This window comes from Myotis myotis, unplaced genomic scaffold, assembly GCF_014108235.1.
Source record: "Myotis myotis isolate mMyoMyo1 unplaced genomic scaffold, mMyoMyo1.p scaffold_m19_p_16, whole genome shotgun sequence".
NCBI classification, from domain to species: domain Eukaryota; kingdom Metazoa; phylum Chordata; class Mammalia; order Chiroptera; family Vespertilionidae; genus Myotis; species Myotis myotis.
In genome coordinates this window covers 12,845,838-12,866,424 of record NW_023416320.1, presented here as the reverse complement: position 1 = coordinate 12,866,424, position 20,587 = coordinate 12,845,838, and the positions used below count along the sequence as shown (strand labels likewise).

At 34.9% G+C, this 20,587-nt stretch overlaps 1 protein-coding gene across 3 annotated transcripts in view; it reads left to right on the top strand.

The window, feature by feature from the left end:
• RRM2B (ribonucleotide reductase regulatory TP53 inducible subunit M2B) overlaps positions 1–20,293 on the top strand; it is a 30,297-nt gene extending 10,004 nt beyond the window's left edge. For 2 of the 3 annotated variants that reach the window (XM_036337939.1, XM_036337941.1), the window contains exons 3-9: positions 1,304–1,420; positions 2,184–2,317; positions 2,759–2,853; positions 6,302–6,435; positions 10,405–10,509; positions 12,120–12,233; positions 16,462–20,293. In XM_036337939.1, the coding sequence (XP_036193832.1) occupies positions 1,304–1,420; positions 2,184–2,317; positions 2,759–2,853; positions 6,302–6,435; positions 10,405–10,509; positions 12,120–12,233; positions 16,462–16,614 (852 nt within the window). In that variant the 3' untranslated portion in view covers positions 16,615–20,293. Of the gene's footprint in view, positions 1–1,303; positions 1,421–2,183; positions 2,318–2,758; positions 2,854–6,301; positions 6,436–10,404; positions 10,510–12,119; positions 12,234–15,509; positions 15,857–16,461 lie in introns of those variants that run through there. The other variant, XM_036337940.1, reaches the window with a different exon arrangement.
• The last annotated feature ends 294 nt before the right edge of the window (positions 20,294–20,587 follow it).

Here is a 20,587-nt window from a genome sequence, read left to right as displayed (position 1 = left end):
TGGCTTATTATCAGAAACCTTGATTCAAAAGACAAAGTTCTGGGATTCTTTTTTTAAAACTATCCACAGAATTCTGATAACTAGTAATTTGGAATCAATATTTAGATGGTAAATGGATGACTTTACTGAAATAAGATAAAGCTGGCTAGAGGGTTTACACTGGGAATGGAAAATGACCAATGTAATATAAATAAAATTTATAGGACCTTTTGAAAGCTGAGTGTTTGAAGAGATACGTTTGATATGTCGGAGTGAGCATATTGTAATATTAACATTTAATATCAGGAGTATAGTAGTTAAAAACCAGGAAGGTATCCTTCAATTAAACCTCAGTTGAACTAAAATAATATAGGACCTGATTTTTAGCTTGTATATCTTAAAAGATATTTGCAAATATTTTCCCCTTCCTGCCCCATTGTATCCCAATGCTTAGCACAGTGTCTGGCATTTGTAGTGTTAGATAGGGCAAGGGTTTCACAGTCTGGGCATTTAGTTTTGACTAAATGCTATTCTTGCTAAATGTAAAATGTAGCACAGTATTTTGCAGATGCAGCTGTAAAGAGAATGAGCTTGACAGGAACCCAACACTAAGTGTAGTCAACTGAAAAGAAGAAACCAATGTGGAACTAGCCAAGTAGTGTAGATAACCAATGGCTAAGCCTCCCTTTCGCAAGCCAGTGCTTTGAATGTGAATCCCGTCTCCTTTACTTGCTGCAAGTAAATAAAAATAACTAATGAAAGCCACTTCTCATTCTTGACTAGAACACCCCAACTGTCAAATCCTTTAAGTTCAGGAATAGTAAGTAGGTGCTCAGTAATCAGTGAAAGAATAAAGTAATGAGGAAAGGATTTTAGAAAAGAACACAAATGATTCAAAGGGTGAACAAGTCCTTTTTAAAATGGTAAAAGAGATTAGGGTTTTGTAGAATAAATAAAAGAAGGACAAAGGACAATTATATACCTCAAATGTTTATGAGGTGACTGTGAAACATACTTACCGTAGAGCTCTCTGGACCTCTTTCATAAGGGCACTAATCCCATCCATGCGGGCTTCACTCTCATGGCCTAATCACCCCAAAGGCTCCACCTCCAAACACCACCACTTTGGACATTTCAACATAGATATTTGTGGATGATGGTGAAAACAAACATTCAGTTTGTAGTGTGATGTTAATATTTTTTTCCTTCTTAAAAATTTTCCTGCTAATGAGATGTCCCTCCTTAACTTTGAGGTGGAAGTTATTTTTCCAAATATTTTGAGAATTTAACTTCAAGTCAAAATGTTGAAATCTTTTTATTTTAGGTTGACTTATCAAAGGATCTCCCACACTGGCACAAGCTTAAATCAGATGAGAAGTACTTTATCTCCCACATCTTAGCCTTTTTTGCAGCCAGTGATGGAATAGTGAATGAAAATTTGGTAAGATTTTTGTTTTATTTTACTTTTGTTTCCATTTAGCAGTTGAATGAAGATAATGGCAGTAAGATAATTAGACTGAACCTAAACATTTTTCTCTAGGAGATGAACTTGATGAAGCTTATTTCTTGAATTTGTTTTTCTGACAAAGTGTCAGAGGAAAGAATACATTTCTATTATTTGACCAGCACCATGTCATTATACCAAGCATCTTGTACCAATTTAAAATGCATAAGCATGAGTTTGATTTCTACCCTTAGATGTGAACCCTAATAAAGAACCTGCACCTAAATAACCCTTCTGGAGCTCTGTAATAGAGCTCTGGGTTCTGGCTCCCCGTTTTTAAACTTGTATTATGGTTGGCCAGGAGGCATGCCTTCTTGTTAAAGAAAATAGAGGTATATGAACTTTTATCATTAACTGAAAGGGGCTTCAGTAGATCTATCTGCTGTTGGAAAAAAAAGACTTAAGGTCAGTTATATAAAGTGAAATAATTATTTTTTGGTAGATGTTCTACAGTTTATTTGTCATTATAGTCAGTTTCTCTACCTAACAGATCAATTCACTTAATTGCTTAAGAATTCATCATGCCGCTACTTTACTGTGGAGGGTTGATAAATAGTACTGCTTAAAATACTCCATAGGATCTTTCTGACCTGCTAGTGGCATGACAGGCAATTTTTAAGTGATAATTCTGATGTCCAGATTCTGATTTGCAGTGTTTAATGCACAGAATTGGATATATATGTTTCCCTTATTTTCATAGGTGGAGCGATTTAGTCAGGAGGTGCAGGTTCCAGAAGCTCGCTGTTTCTATGGCTTTCAAATTCTCATCGAGAATGTTCACTCAGAGATGTACAGTTTGCTAATAGACACTTACATCAGAGAGCCCAAGAAAAGGTATCACCACTGGGGTTTTATTTACAAAGTTTTATCATATTGCTTGGTTATGTTAAGAGCAGAATTTACTCTGAAATGAAATGTTAGGGAAATTTTCAAATACAGAAGTATATATAGGAGTGTAAAGTTTTCTGTTGCCCAATAATGTGTTCGCTTAAAAAAAAAAAAGAACTTGTATAGAACCTGTTAATCTGTGGAGCACATTCTGAATAGCAATTGAATATCGTAATTATTTGGTCTTGTATCAGACCAGATCCAAACCACTAATTTGAATTTTACTTTAACTTCTATATTTTGTGGATATGCAGAAATACAGAAAAATTACAAATCTGGTAGTAGACCATAGAGTTGCAATTATTATATCTAATTAGCCAATGAACATTTATTTTGATTAAGAAAAACATGTTAATAACTTTGCCATTAATTATTTTGTTTTTACAGGGAATTTTTATTTAATGCAATTGAAACAATGCCATATGTTAAGAAAAAAGCAGATTGGGCCTTGCGGTGGATAGCAGATAGAAAATCTACTTTTGGTTTGTAGCTTTAATTTATATACATCAAACTTGCCTTGAGCGTTATAATACTATTTTACCTGGTGTAACTGTCTCAAAGTCTCAATGTGCACCTTTATTTGAATCATTCTTTCTAATTAATTAGGAACCAGGATTAAAATAATCTAAAACTGCCCTGCTCAGTTGTTGGAGCATTGTCCTGGCCACCAAAAGGTGGTGGGTTTGATTCCCAGTCAGGGCACATACCCAGGTTGTGGGTTCATCCCCTAGTGGGGCAAGATCGATGTTTCTCTCTCTTTCCCTTTCTCTCTCTAAAATCAATAGTTATTTTAAAAAATTAAAATAATTGAAAACTGTATCTATTCTGTTTAATAAATTGAAAGTTGAAAGGCTAAGATGTCAGTGTATAATAAGTAAATACGTCAGTCACATAGAATCTGGCAAGAGTCTTAAAGCAGTCCACAGTTTATATCTGCTTTCAGGAATGTTTATTTTTTAAATTTAAGGTGAGTCAAAGTCTTACATTCTTCAGGAAACAAATATATAGTTTCTGAAAAACTAAAGATTAGTGCATTCAACTAGAGCAAGGAACCATTTGCAGGAACAGGCTTATTTTTTACTCTTCTGGATGAGTTGAAATTATATAACTTTTTAAAGGAAGTGATTAACATTGTATCTTATATGTAGTAGTTGCTCAGTACATCTTTTTAAAATTAATTAAACTGTTCAGATAATTCATTTGAATAGCTCTAAGTATCTGTCTTATTCTTATCTATTTTATAATTTGTGTTCTTTACTTTCTGGATTGAATTAAAATGTGGGGAAGCAGATCTCAAGATTTTTTATTTCAGGACTCATTTGTACACTTAAAAAATTTTTGAGGACTCCAGAGTGCTTTTATTTGTGTGGGTTATTGATATTTCTGTATTAGAAATTAAAACTAATAAACTTTAAACATATTTATTAATGCATTTTTAAATGAGAATAACCTGTTAGATTTTAACATATTTATGAAAAAACTATATTTTCCAGAACAGAATTAGTGAGAATGACATACTTTATAATTTTTGCAAATCTTTTTAATGCCTGACTAAATAGAAGACAGCTGAATTATATCTGCTTCTGTATTTGCATGATGTTGTTTTAGTTGAAGTGTACAAAAAAATCCACCCTCATTCAGATAAGTAGTTAGAAAAGAGAGAGTATTTTACTAGGCTTTTCAGATTATTATGGTAATGCCATGTAGCATCTGCAAAACACTATATACTCAGGAGAGAATGGTAGTAAAAAATATAAAGTAGTGCCTTCGTATTTTTAAGAAAATAGTTTTGACCCCACAGACCTCCTTGGTCTGTGAATTTCCAGCGATCCCTGGAGCACACATTGACAGTCAGTGATGTAATGTAAGGTATGACAAGCTTACAGTACATTAGGGAAGAAACAGATACATTTGTGTTGCCTTCAGTTCATTTTAAGAATGAGAAAAACAGTGATTCTAAATGTGCAAAAAAATCACTGGAGAATTTGTGGAAAAGCCCTGCAGAATCCTGGTCTTCACCCGAGTGATGTAAGAGGCCCAGGTAGGACTGAGGAATCTGTATTTTATACATAGTTGATTTCCTACAAATGGTTTGAAAGGCACATTTTGAGAAACAATGGCTTTAGAGATTAAAAAAAGGGAAATTCCAAGGTGTTCAATATGCAATGAAAATATTAGGATGGATAATTACTGATGGAAAATTGAGAACAGGCAAAAAAAAAAAAAATGAAGAACAGGTGCCAAGAAAGCATGTATTTCATGACACTGCCAAAGAAAGCAACCTAGAAATACAGAAAATTAAAGGAGGGTGCAGCCAGCATGCAGCACCAGAGGCTCCATTTAAGTTCTCCCTATTGCTTACTCTCAAGGCAAACTCCGTTTAGGGTTCTGAGTCAGGACCTCGGGGAAAAGAACATGGTCTCAAATGGTGCAGGAGAGTGGAATGGGTGGTGGGAAAGGAAAAAGTGAAGAACACATTGGTGGCTCTCTTTGGGAGAGGAGCTAAAAGACACGAAAACATTGTCTCGCTTCACCAAACACCTGTACTTCCTGTTAACTGGCTGGGGAAGTGCAGTTTTATGAACTAATGGTGCCACCTGCCCGGTAGTGCCTTTAGCTTGATGAAGTTGGCTTAGGGCTTTGCTAGTATTTTAGGTGACCTACTAGAATGCAGTAGAACAACTGTTCTTTCCTCAGAACCAGACTCTTCTAATCCTTTACATTTAGCTAAAGAGAATTTAAGAATATTCCTTAAAAAAGCATTAGCTTATTTGAAAGTTAACATGTTATAAGAAGATTCAACTCCAGTATAACTAAAAATTCTTAAATATATGCTTAGTTTTTTAAAAATTGAGATATAGTGCTTAATTTTAAAAAGATTTTGAAAAAACTTGTTGATTTGGTTTCTGGGCAGAATAGTTGTATTTGATATAATTGATCTATCTGATTTGGTTTGTTTACGATAATCAGGGAAAAGAACAAGAACAAACCAGAACACTATTTAGAGACAGCCAGTAATATTTAAACTTAGTCATCTTTCTTTTTGAAATTAAATATTATAATGACATTTGTTTGGGAAGTTATAAATATTTATTCAGTTTTTGCATCAAGTTTTAGCAATTTCATAATGTCTTTTATCATCTAGTACTTACATAGTTTCCATTGATTTAGATCAGGACACATTTATTAAGAGCCTGCTATTGTGTATTTGGTCTCCCAACAAGTACTGGGATACCAACTATGATCTTTAGTCGGTTCACGTCCTCAGTTGCCTTTATTTTACAGTCTTACCGAACAAACCTTTCTCCCTAGACAGACATGTACATAAATATTTCAGGTATGCAATGTGGCATAGGGGCTTGAGAAGGATCTTCTTTTGGGTTAAACCTATAATCATCCGCAAGATATAATGTTGCAGATATGCTGCCACTAGAGACATGTTAGGAGATTGGCTTCTGCAAAGTCCTTGCCTAACAGTGAGTATGCCAGCCAGGCCTAGGGACCCTACCCGTGCATGAAATTTTGTGCACCAGGCCTCTAGTTTGTTATAAAAGCCATCTTCTACTCTCCATTCTTGAGGCACACCACACACTTACTGTACTCACAGGCACGTGTGGTGCACAGATAAATCACTTCTTTTTTAGTGTAGAAGGTTCTCCTTTATCTACATACCAAGACCTATAGGAGAGTTCAGTGTTAGACATAGGATTTGAAGTAGATATACCTTTCTGTACTTTTCTGCTCTAGTAGGTAGAGGAGGCAGATTTCCTCCTAAGGACTCTTGGCTATTGCACTAACTTGATTTGGTTTCTGGGCAGAATAGTTGTGATATTGTTATAAAAATATGTAAAGTGTGTGTGTGTGTGTGTAGCTTAAAAATGTCTGCAGCATATAATATTTCGTACAATGAAACTAGTTTTTGTCTCCTAGGGGAAAGGGTGGTGGCCTTTGCTGCTGTAGAGGGAATTTTCTTCTCAGGCTCATTTGCTGCTATATTCTGGTTAAAGAAAAGAGGTCTGATGCCTGGACTCACCTTTTCCAATGAACTCATCAGCAGAGATGAAGTAAGGAATGAAGTATTCTTCTATTAGTATTTGTATTTATACTTGGTGTTCATTTATTTTTCTTTCCCCCGGAAAATGCTTATGGTGACACAAGGATCCTGGTAATTAAAAGAAAGTCATTTCTTCCTTGGCTTTTAAGACACTGCTTTCCTCCTGCCTCTTAACTATTTCTCCTCAGTCTCCTCTGCTCATCCTTAAATATTGTATCCTGGTTCCCTCTTTCACTGTGTATGATCTCCTGACTGATCTAATTTATTCATGGAATTAGCTACCACCCAGATGCTCGTAACAACCAAAACTTAAGTATCTTAAGTCCATCTATTCTTTTCTGAGCTCCAAACTTGTGTATTCGGGTGCACGTTAGATGGTTTTTCCTGGAAGGCGAAGTCAAACTCATCTTTCTCCCCAAGTTTATTCTTCGTTCTGTTTTCCCTAGCTTATTGAGGGTTGCCAACTTCCGTTCACTCATTTAAATTTGAAATCTGGGAGTCATTTTAGATGGTTTCTTTTATTTTGCACACACACACCCAGATAGTAACTAAACCTTGTCTCCCTCTACCTGCAATACCCTTTCCATCTTTCCTACCAGTTTTTTAATTTGTTGGTTTCCTTCTTAAAGTTGCAACTCAAACTTTCGTGACCTAATTAGGTAAAGTTGATCACTCTTTCCTCCATGTATCGCTGTGAAACTGGAACTTGTTCCTATCTTACAGTCCATAACATATATTGTACATCTTTTCTCTCTTCTCTGCTAGTCTCTAAGCTCCTTGAGTTTATCTTTCTGTTCTCAGTATTTAGTCCATTACAGCAATTCAGTTCATGTTTATTGACTACACTAATCCTGGCTGAGCTTACCTCAAAGTGGCCTTCATTTCTCTGAGTCTCAGTGTCTTCAAATATGAACCTTAAAAGGGTTTTGTTAAAATACAATTAAACAGTATGTGTGAGTACTTTTTAAGTGCCATAAAATGCTTTGTATAATTACCTTTTATTGTTTCATGTCTTTAAATTTCTTATATTTTTATTATTAATGTCATATCTGATTATTATAGAGAAGTAAGAGAATAAAATCACTCAATCTCAACACAGATAATCACTTTTAGTATTTCATTGCATTTCTTTCTGGGTGGTTTTTTTGACATTTAAATCTATGTAGATATATACGGACATCATATTTTTACAATTTGAGATATTCTTGTATTTTTGTAAGCTATTCTTTTTTTTCACTTAGCAGAATATTGTGAGAATTTTTCTATGACAGTAAGCATTTTTTGTAAACAGTAATTTTGTTAGATATATAATATTCTAATGAATATTACTGTTTGACTATTCTATAGTTAGAAATTTAGGTTGTTTCCAGATATTTTGTTTATTTGCTTTGCTATAATGCAAAATGCATATCTTTGTATGTAAGCTTTGTCCCAAATTCATAATGTTTTTCTAAGCTAGATTTACTAGAGGTAGAATTACTAGATTTTAAGGTATAAAACTTTTAAAGGTCATTCATACTTGCTTGCAGATTTCTTCCCAGAAATTTTATAGCAATATTCAGCCCTACCTAGCAACCTATGAATGTGTCTTTTCTTAATATTCTCTTACTAGAATTTGGATTTATGTGATAAATATTTGACAAATTTTTTAAAAATATATTTTTATTGGTTTTGTTTTGTTTTGTTTTGTTAATAGAGAGAGAAAAGGAGAGAGATAGAGATATAGAAACATTGATCAGCTGCCTCCTGCATGCTCCTTACTGGGGATTGAGCCTGCAACCTGGGCATGTGCCCTGACCAGAAATTGAACCAGTAACCTCTTGGTTCATGGGTGGATGCTCAACCACTGACCAGGCTATTTGACAAATTTGATAGGGTAATGATATCTCATTATTGGTCTTATTTGCATTTGTTTGATTACTACTTAGATTGAACATTTAAAAATAATATTAGTCATTTATATTGTTTTTCTGTATTAGCTTATTCTTGTCTTTACTTTCGTTGGTATATATTCCTAATGCATAGTGATTGAGCTCTTTCACTAAGTATTTTTAAATGATTTTTAAAAATATTTATCATGATTATAATATAAAATATGAATTTTGTTATATCTATTGCAAATATTTTCCCAGTTTGTCTTGCTTTTTTATTTTGTTTGTTTTTTTAACATACAAAACCTTGAAATTTATTGATGAGCTTTGTGTGATGAGTTAAGTAATCACACACATTTTCTTTTTGGCTTTTTAACATTTAACTTTCTAATGCAACTGGAAAAGGGCTGCGAGATACCATTACCCTACTCTTGCACAAATTTTGTGCATCGTGCCTTCAGTCCTATATGATAATATAAGGCCAATATGCAAATCGACCAAACGGCAGAACAACCAATTACTATGACATGCACAGACCACCAGGGGGCAGGTGCTCAACTCAGGAGCCGCCCCCTAGTGGTCAGTGTGCAGCCCTGGCTTCATCTGGAAGGATGTCTGGTCTAATTAGCATATTACACTTTTATTATTGTACATAGTTTTCAGTTACTTGTTGATTTATTTAGAAAAACCTAAGAAAACTCTCATTTGTAATCCTTTAAAGTGGCTGTGTCTTCCTCTTCTTCACCCTTTGGTGACTTACAAAATTGTTTCATTTTTCTTGTGGTTTAGAAATGTTAATCGACTCTGCCTTAGTGTCCTTCTCTGTTAATTTTGTTTGGAATGCCATCATCTTTCTGTATCTCTGGCTTCTCTCTTTTTTTTTTTTTTTTTTGACTTTTTGAAATTTTCTTTGTTGTCTTTAGCTTTAGAACATCTGTGTTTATTATGGGTTAAATTATTGTAGGTTGAATCTCCTTGCTCTGTTCTTCAACTATTTAACATTCTATACCATTTCTTGTATTTGCATAACCATTCTGTTGTCAAGGTATTTCACAACTTTTTCTTTGGTTGAGTTATTTGCAATGTCATTTCTGCTTTTTCAGCTTCAAATGGTATGCTTAATTCTTCACTTTCCATTTTCATTGCACTAAACTCATTTTTATCTTGAGCCATTCTTATCTAGACCAGGTCAACTGGCCATCTTTTGGATGTCCAACTTCCTTCTGGACAAAGCCATGGTTGTGGGGGCCAAGACAGAGGCAGTTAGGAGCGAGATCAGGCTGGCAGGGGGTTAAGGGCAATCAGGTCGGCAGGGGAGGGCAGTTGGGGGTGAGATCAGGGTGGCAGGGGGGGACAGTTGGGGGCGAGATCAGGGTGGCAGGGGAGGGCAGTTGGGGGTGAGGTCAGGGTGGCAGGGGAGGGCAGTTGGGGGCGAGGTCAGGGTGGCAGAGGAGGGCAGTTGGGGGTGAGGTCAGGGTGGCAGGGGAGGGCAGTTGGGGGGCGAGGCAGGTAGGCAGGTGAGTGGTTAGGAGCCAGTGGTCCTGGATTGCGAGAGGGATGTCTTCACAGGGATCGGGCCTAAACCAGCAGTCGGACATCCCCTGAAGGGTCCCAGATTGAAGAGGGTGCAGGCGGGCTGAGGGACACCCCCCCACCCCACCCCCCGTGCACGAATTTCGTGCACCGGGCCTCTAGTTTAATATAAATGTCTTTTCAAAATCTGAGTGTTTCATCTGTTTTTTAAATACTTACTTTTAAAAATCATTTCTTAATTTTTTTAGACATTAAAAAATGAATGAACTTTTATATAGCTCTTCTTGCTTTGGTTTCCTTTCCAAAATGCTTTTGGTCATAGTTTTTGTTGTTGTTAATTATCCTTTTTTCATGTTGATAAGCTAAGATTTGCTGGCACTGAAATTTTTTATTACGGGTTATTGTAATTTGCATTTTAATGAGATCTGAAGAAAAGAACCTCCTGGCCCTCTTAATCCTTCTTCTACATTCTTGCATTCTGAGACCCTATTCTATCTGATGCTTGACACATCCCTGTGTGAAAATAGCTGATTAAACTTGTTGGGGTTTTTTTGACATTTTTTCTTCTATTTTAGGGGCTTCACTGTGACTTTGCTTGCCTGATGTTTCGATACTTAGTAAATAAGCCTTCAGAAAAAAGGGTCAGGGAGATCATCGTTAATGCGGTTGAAATTGAGCAGGTAAGCAGGGAAGCTTATATATGATTAACACATCACTTTCTGAAGTGTGTATCGTTCTATTATTAGGTTGACTCATATGAAACTGCCATTTTGCAGGTAAAAATAAAAATCAGCAATTTCATATGGTCAATCTGACAGGACCAGTAGATAATGTATTACAATTATTATGTCAGTTTATAATTTGCTCTATATGTAAGTATTATACATACTTTACGTATATAAAGTCTGTTTAAGGACTGTTTTTTTTCTGTCTCATTGACCTGTCAAATTTTGTGCCATAACAAACTATTTTAATTATTTTAGCTTTATGTTTTTAGATTGTTAGCTACTAGAGGGAAGTGACAGTTTCTTGTTTGTTTTGTATTCTCAAAAATCTAGCAGGGTATCTAGCTAGAAGCATGCACCAGATGCTTATAGAATAAATAAATTAATTAATGAATAGTAAAACTCAATTTATAGCATGTAACGATCTATGACTAGAAAGATCTGGATGCTCCACTTAGGATGTGTTTTTATTATTTGAAAGAACTAGTTTAAAAGTAAAACAAATTTTAAAGAATGTTCTTAAATACTGCATAGTTAAACGGCCAGACTTTTTATATTGGGAGAGGGGAAAAGGCATAAAATACATTTTGATATCTGTAATCATTTTGAGAACTAAGTCCAGATGGTTAATGTTTTTATTTTTCCTCTATTAACACTTTACCATTGTCTTTTAATATACTTGGAGTACAGTTTATCTCCCAACCCTCTTCCAGTCTCATTTTCTTTGTTAATTGTGTTTTCTCTCTTTTGTAATATCCTTCCATAATTATATTCTCCACAATGATTATTTTTGGTGAATCTTTTTCTAGATATTTCAGAACAAAGTATCTCCAAGTACCATAATTTACCCTGGCACTGGGTAGCTCAGTTGGTTTGAGCATCCTCTCAGTATGCCAACGTTTCGGGTTCAATCCCCAGTCAGGGCACATACAAGAATCAACCAATGAATGCATAAATAAGTGGAACAACAAATCGATATTTCTCTCTCTTTCTCTCCCTCCTTCCCTCCCTTTCTCCCTTCCTCTCTCTCTAAAATCAGTCAATATAAAAATTAAAAGTGCCAGTAATTTGATAATTAGCTTCCATTTATTTTGGCTATTTGAGAATGTGAAATAATGTGAACAGTAAATATCCCAAACATTTTTTTAAAAAATGGACATTGGCCCTGACTGGTTTGGCTCAGTGGATAGAGCGTCGGCCTACAGACTGAAAGGTCCCAGGTTCGATTCCGGTCAAGGGCATGTACCTTGGTTGCGGGCACATACCCAGTGGGAGGTGTGCAGGAGTCAGCTGATCGATATTTCTCTCTCATCGATGTTTCTAACTCTCTATCCCTCTCCCTTCCTTTCTGTAAAAAATCAATAAAATATATTTTTTAAAAAAAGAAATCAACTTAAAAAAAATGGACATTGTTTGCCATGTTGAAAGAATTTAACCTAGTTTACTTTTCTTGGACAAGATTAGTGACTTAGAAGATTAATAAGACTAAAACTATCCTTTTATTTGGAAGATACATACTTATTGTTCTGTCTTTGTACTATAATCTATTTTTCTTTTTCTCTCAGGAGTTCTTAACAGAAGCCTTGCCAGTTGGCCTCATTGGAATGAATTGTGTTTTGATGAAACAGTATATTGAGTTTGTAGCTGACAGATTACTTGTGGAACTTGGATTCTCAAAAGTAAGATGTTTTAAAATGTATTACTACTAAGCTAAAATGTTATTGTCAAATGAGGTGATTAAAATATTGTATTTCAACTGAAATCATTTGTAATATACTAGTTTACTTTTAAAATGTCCATTCCATTGTTTTGCATGAACAAATTGGCTTTGCAAAATACTTTGAAACGTGAAATGAAATTCATAACAGAAGTAGGAGGCTGATAAATCTTAGAATTAATAAGCTCAATAAATTATTTTATAATAATTGCATGTATTATTTAAAATCGGATTATTTTTAAATAATTGCATTTCATATGCATATATGTGTTTTACCCTCATATAAATCTCCATGTATCTTTGTTGTAATTTTGGGGTTAATACTTTTTTTTAAATATATTTTTATTGATTTCAGAGAGTAAGGGTGAGGGAGCAAGAGATAGAAACATCACTGATGAGAGAGAATCATTGATCAGCTGCCTCCTGCACACCCTCCACTGGGATTGAGCCCACAACCTGGGCACATGGTTCATAGATTGGTGCTCAACCACTGAGCCATGCCAACTGGGCTGGGTAAATACTTTGAAATAGGAAATAGTTATTATGACAACATTAACTATCATAACTTACTCTTTGAACTCAGTTGTCTTGAAGTTATTTCTGTCACTTTGTTTATCAGATATAATGTATCTGAGTTTCGTAAAGAGGTGTGATTTTCACATGACGTAGCAGATGGAGGCTGCAGCCAGACTGCCTGGGTTTGAATCCTGGTTCCACTGCTTCCTAGCTATGTGCCTTAGGCAAGTTGCTTAAGCTTTATCTCAGTTTCCTATCCATAAAATGGAGATGATAATAATAATACCACAAAGGATTGTTTAAAGCATTTAAAATAGTGTCATACTTACAGTAAAGGCACAATAAGTGGTTATGTTGTATTCAACGTAAGTGGAACATTCACAGAACTTTACTGTGTTCCACACCATGGTAATTAAAAATTACTAGTACAAGTTTGATTTCTTAGCATGGAAATGTAAGTTTAAATTGCATTTAATGAGAAGCCTTATGAAATTCATGATTCTGGGTAATTATTACCTTTTTTGGTTATGCATTTATATTCTGGTAACTACAGAAATACTGTAAAGAGTCAGGTGTGGGAAAGGTTTTTGTAAGATAAACTATCCTATATAATAAAAGGCTAATATGCAAATTGACTGAACGGCAGAACAACCGGTTGCTATGATGCACACAGACCACCAGGGGGCAGATGCTCACTGCAGGTCAGTGCGCTGCCTCCGTGTGGCAGTGCTAAGGATGTCCAACTGCTGGCTTAGGCCCACTCCCCGCAGTCAGACATCCCCCGAGGGCTGCCAGACTGTGAGAGGGCGCAGGCCAGGCTGAGGTACCCCCTGAGTGTACGAAGTTCATGCTCCGAGCCTCTAGTATTTTATAATTTTAGTTGCAACATTCTCTGTTTATCGATAAGTAATGAGAGAAATCAAGATTACAATTATATTAATATGATCTCATAAATTTATAAACTGTGTATTAAAAATTTATATTTGTTCCTAAGTTATACCAATATGTTTGTTATAAGAAAATTAATTTGTGTACTTAAACCTTAACGTGAACTCGCTATCCTTTATCCCACCACCATATCCTCACACCCACACATCCATGCTTTCCTGCTTATTGGAAAACCTTGGACCCCTGGGTCTAGTTTTCCCTTTGGGAACTTGCTAAATATAGGTATATAAAACATGCCTCCTACAAAAGAAAATCTAAACATAGTGTAAAACATCATTTTTCACAGGCTTTCAACATATCTCAATAAACTCCCCAAAGCAGAAATTATACAGACCTCTTAGATTTTAATGCATTTAAATGAGAAAGTCATAATAAAAGATTGCCAAAAAGTTCCATCTACTTAGAAATTGAAAAGATATCCTTTAAAATGAGATTAAAAGTGAAAATATAAACTAATGGAAAATGTAAACTAAATGACAATAAGATTACTATGTGTCAGAATTTATAGAATCCTCAGGAAAATTTATAGCCTTGAATGTATATATTAAGAAAACAGCAATTAAAATACATAAACTAAACTTTGAACTCAAGGAGCTGTAAGAAGAACTATTCTTAATGATGACAATTTTTGGTAAAATAAGAGATTACTTAAATTAGCAAATGGTTGTCATTTATACAGAATTTCAATTAGGAGCCATGTTTATGATGTTTTCAACTTCTCTTTTAGTTTAGTATTAGTCGGTAAATATTTGAGTACTTCAGTGTGTCAAAAACAAGTCACTTAATTTCACTTGGTCTTAGTTACTTTGTCTATGCCATGAATGATTTGAATCAGATTTTTGGAAGGTTGCCAGTTTTAAATCCAGTGAATCTATAACTATTGGTCCAGTACTTTTTCCACTTATCTGGCTGTATGTGGTAGCACAAATTTTCACTCTCTCCTAAAACACTTTCTGACAGGAAAAATTTCACAGAATTCTACCACTCAACCATACTAGCGTAGAAGTGTGTTGTTTTTTTTTTTAATTAAGAAAAGATATATATATATTTCCAAAATATATGCACACACTTTGAATAATTATAAAGGCAGTATTCATTAAAATACATTTCACTTTCAAATTAAGCTATCAGTTGCTGAAGTATGTATACATTTTTTAGGACAATACACACACACCTGTGTGTGTGTGTGTGTGTGTGTGTGTGTGTGTGTGTGTGTGTGTAAAGATATAAATCAGAGTATACAATTCATCTATTAATAAATGAAGAATACAGTGTTTTTAATATATTCACATTTATGTAGTTATCACAACAATCTGTTTTAGAACATTATTCTTATCACCCCACAAAGAAACTCTGTACCGATTAGCATTCAGTCACATCTCTCTTTCCCCCACCTCCACCTCAGACCTAGGCACCATAATCTAATTTCTGTCTCTTTAAATTTGCCTCTTCTGTATATCCCATTTCTCATATAAGTGGAATCACACAGCATATGGTCTTTTGTGTTTAGCTTCTTTACTTAGTATAATGAAAGTATTATCAGTACTTTATTCCTTTTTATGGCCCAGTAATATTCTTTTGTTTAGCTATACTAAATTTTATCCATTTAACAGGTGATAAACATTTGAGTGATTTCTACGTTTTGGCTATTATGAATGCTGCTATGAACACTGATGTATAAATTTTCGTGTGGACATATATTTTCATTTCTCTTGGATATCTAACTAGAAGTGAAATTGCTGGGTCATATGCTAACTCTAGTTTTAATCTTTAGGGGAACTTCCAGACCATTTTCTACAGTCCTGTACCATTTTACATTAACACCAGCAGTATATGAGAGTTCCAATTTCTCCACATCCTCACCAATGCTTGTTGTCTGCCCTAAATGTGTGTGAAATGGTATCTTAATGTAGTCCTGATTTGCATTTACCTAATGGATAATGATTTTGAGCATCTTTTCATGTGCTAATTGGCCTTTTGTAAATTTTCTTTAGAGAAATGCTTTCTTGTCTACTAAGATTCTTTGCCCATTTTTAATTGGGTTATTTGAATGTATTCTTTCTGTGGTGTTCATAATTTCTGCTGGAATACTCCTAAATTAAAAAGTCCTCTTTTATTGCCCCTCATGACTCATTAAAATGTTTCACAGTTTCCGCCAGCTGTATCTTCACGTCTTCTTGAATTGAGAAGCAATAAAAAAGCTTCTTGTCAACATATGTCCCACTTTTTTGGAAAGGTCACTGTGGGTAGGATTTATTCTGTCTTACCTCATCATGGTTCCTTACCTGATGTGATTATTCTCTTATGGAACTAAGAAATATTTAGGTCTACACTACACTGTTGGGAATTTAATCTTTTCTGCTATCATGTTTAGGTGACTACCTAATGGTAATACCTGTGAAAAATGTCTATAATATCTATGGTGTCTTAAATTTCTCAAGCTGAAAACATTTTAGTTGGTTGATGTTAAATCTTTCATTTCCTGAGATAACCTCCTTTTCCCTTTCTACTTCTTAGAATACCAGAGATGCTAGCATAGTATCTTGAAGAGGTTAGTAGGTGATTTTAGTCATCTGAACATTTATCAGCCTTGAGCCTCTCCAGATCCTTAGGGAATAGGTGGTCCTGTGGGTGACTAGATAGGTGTTATCTGTTGCTCTTCTTGTGGGATATAATTTGGCTTCTTCAGAATATCTAATAACATTTCTTTTTCTTCTTTTTTTCAGATTTTTCAGGCAGAAAATCCCTTTGATTTTATGGAAAACATTTCTTTAGAAGGGAAAACAAATTTCTTTGAGAAACGAGTTTCAGAGTATCAGCGTTTTGCAGTGATGGCGGAAAACACAGATAATGTCTTCACCTTGGATGCAGATTTCTGAAATCCTTCCCTTATCTAAACTTATTGGTAAAGAGCAGTCTATTTTTCTCTGCTTTAAAAAATATAAAAACAAAAAAAAATTTTTTAAGTATCTTCTTTAAGGAATTCCTAGGAGTTTGCTCAAAAGGAAATCCAAAACCAAATATCAATCCATTTGGATCTGTATGAATACACTCCAACTTTCGAGTTTAACAACCAGAATGTGACCTAAATGCTTTTGTTTTGTTACCAAAATATAAGATGGCATTATGTAGTGATTAATAGCTTGAGGTGAGGTCTCAGATTTGAATTTGAGATTCTGTCCTTACTACTTTGTGTGACACTTGGCAAGTCAGTTAATTACTCTCAACCTCAGTGTACTTACCTTTAAAATGAGTGTAACAGCCCTGGCCAGTGTGTCTCAGTTGGTTGGAGCATCATCTCATTAATCAAAAGTTGGTGGGTTTGATTCCTGGTCAGGGCATATGCAGGAAGCAATTGATGGATATTTCTCTCTCCCTTCCTCTCTCTAAAATAAATTAAAAATAAAAATAAATAAAATGAGTGTAATAGTAGGTCCTAAATTCAGAGAAAGCATGTGAGGATTCAGGCACAAAATGGGTGCTTAGTGCTACCACCACCACCACCACTACTGCTATTACTACTAGTACGTATTATTATTAATAGTGTTAATTGCAGTGATATTGTGGTAAAATGCTCCCATATCAAAGTAATTGTAATTCTAGATCCTAAGATCTAGTGTTAGATCTTAGTATTTTTAATGTTTGAGGAAGGATATAAAGATTTCCTAAAAATCATAATTCTCATTAATTTGAGAGTAACTTCTTTGAATTCCTCGGTATGTAGTAAAGGAAATTTGGTTCTTAGTTGCTTTGGGAAGGATACTTATGGAGTGGAATTCAGGAGGTTATCTTAATAGTTGGCCTTATGAGCAAAATGATTCTGCTCCTTTAGGAATTAAAAAGGGTAACTATTGCCAGATGTAACCCTGGAATGTTTAAAACCAGGCAAATTAGCTAGACGAGCATTTCCCAAAGAGTGTTTGAAGAGTTATTAGCTCTCTAATAACTCTTGTGGGGTTCTGCGGTCAGATGAGTTTGGGAAATGCTGTACAGTCTATTGTTCTTTACAGTGTACACTCAGTACATTAAAGACTGAGAAATTCTGTAGTAAGTAAACTTATTTCCCTCTGCATATTCCAAACTTACTTAACACAGATATGTTTCTCATTCGTTAACATCTAACCTGACTGGCATTCCTCAGAACATACTTTGGAAAAAGCTGGCCTGGAATCATTTTATATGTAGAAGACGGGCTTGTGGCTAAGCCAGGGAGAACCTGGTGGGGTTATGAACCATTTCAGATTTATGCCAAGCTGAGTCATGTACTGTGATTGGGCTCATCTGTGTTTAATACTCTTAAAACCCTTTTTTTGCTGCTGTGAGATGTAGTTCTTTTCAGGGAACTGTGCATGCTGCAGGATAGCAGATGGTGCAGGAGTTGGAGGAAAGGCCAGAAGCCAAGCTCTCTGAGCAGTCTGCCCTTCTTTACAGGAAGGAAGTGTCAGAGGTCGCCTGAGCCCCAGCAGGCAGTGGGGTGCCCCACTCACAGCATAATACCATGTCATAAAATTCTGGACGCTCAGATTTAGAGATTTCCTCTTTGTATAAATTTTTGTCCCATGCATGCCACAACTACCTAATTGATTAAAACAGGATGTTCTCAAGTGGATGCAAAAGGAAATGACTATAACCTTATTTGTTAGCATAATATCAGAAACTTGAGATATCTGGCCTATGATAATACCCTTTGTTTGTTCAGTGCCTCATAGTTTGCCAGGTGTTTTTACATCACCTCATTTGGTCTCGCAACAGTGTTCTGAGCTTGACAGAGCAGCTAGTGCTGAAATTTTACCAATGGAAAGAGTGAGGCTCCGAGAAGTTAAATGACTTGGCCAAGGTCTGTTCATAGTCACTGTCCCTACAATGTAGTTTTTAAAGGTCATTATGTTTCTTGTATTTAGTCATTTGTCAACCTTCTTGATTTGATTTTGCCTATTTCCCCATTAAAGTATTACATACTTTAATTGAGGTATCGTATACATTAATTAAAGTATCAAAGTATCATAAACATCTTAACTATATTCAGGTAATATGTTCAAATATATTTACTCCTGTACAAAAGCTTAACATTTAAAATTGATAATATCTGTAATGGATGGAATGAAAGAAAAATAGTCCATATTTACAGTCCATATATCCTTTGTTTTGAACCCAAATTTTTCTCAGAGGTAATGACAGGTGCCTTAATATGAAGCTTATTTATATTAGCAATAAACCTAACTGTATTAAGATGAAGAAATTTTAATACTGAAATACTGGATTTTTAATACACTGCTGTATTACATTTGGTATTCTATATCTCTTCCCAGGCCTCCAGGTTGCATATTTATTTATTATGTTTAATATTTTGGTTCTTAGTTTTGAAGGAATCAAGAAATTGTGGAATTTCTTTTTAGTATTATCTCGCAGGTAAAGAAAGAAAGTCAGAGTATGTTTACAATTTTTTAACAGCACATGTATTTAAATCATTGCTATAGTAATTAAAGTTAATTTTTTTTAGGAATATAAAAACTGGTAGTCCTATGATACATTGCATTTATTTAAAATGTTTCATTTTAGTATGTAGAATCATGTCTTAAAAGGATTTGGAGAGACAGTTGATCCAGTGCTTTCAGACAGGGCTGTTTTACTGTCCAATTATATACAATAATGAACCATTATTATTACAATACAAGCTTACCCCAGTCATGTCTTTATATATGAAATTTTTACAGTTGTCTCATTTTGGAAACTCAAGTTTTTTGCTTCTTTTGCCATTTTGTTTTTCATTTGTTCATTAAAAAAGTGATTATTGAAAAAGACAGCAGCTTGCATATTTAAAAAATAAATTATTTAATCATCAGGATCTTGCATTTCACATTTAAATATGCTAACATCACTGTCTTAGAATTCCCAAATTGCATTTGTGCAGATTAAGCTGAGGGCCAAGTGTCACTAACTGGTTTTCAGTGATAAAGGCTGATGGGCTACATGAGAGCCAGCGGAGTCCTCTAATCAGTTCTTGTGTCTTGAACTAAGTTGAGTGAATTGGTAGCCGAATCAGGAACTCTTCCCACACAGAATCTGCATATGTGGTACAGAAGTGAGATCTGCATGTCTTTGTTTGAAGTGGTCTGCTCCTCTTTAGACAACTGCAGGTGTGAAGGGGAATCTGACATTCCTGAGGCTGCACGAAGAAAAAATTTAGGCCTTTGAATTTTAGGTTATTTCTATTAAAGAAAACATAGGTACAAATGAAAAGCTGGAGAACGATTTTTTATACAGATAAAAACATAACGACTCAGTCTTTTTCTAAATTCACAAGATTCTTAACTCATGCATTTGTCTTTGTTTTATGACCATGTTTTGATTTTTCCAAATGTCTGGTCATTTAACAAAGTTATTTGGTATCTACTGTGTACGGAGAGCTTTTTCAGGTGTGGTGTACCTAATATTTTTTGCTCAAATACATTATGGTCAATCAGGACAACCCTGCATACATAGAATTTTTCCCCCCCAAAGAAATGAGTTATTGTATTTTGTTTTAGTTTAGTTGAAATAAACTGTATCATAGCTACATTACTTGTGCATGTACTTTTTGAGTAAAAGTGTTTCTTTATAAGTGCAGGGGCTACCCTAATCAAGAAATGTATATATTTCCCCAACCCATTATGAACCCAATAATCCAGTTTTTCCATATTTGCATCCCAGCAGCCAAATACTTCTAGAGAAAAGGTCATACACGATAACTTGGATCTACTATAAATTCATGATTACCCACTGTTTTAGTCCAGTCAGGCTGCTATAAAAAATAATAGGTGTCTTATTCTCTCAGTTCCATAGGCTGGAAGTCCAAGGTCAAGGTGCTGACAG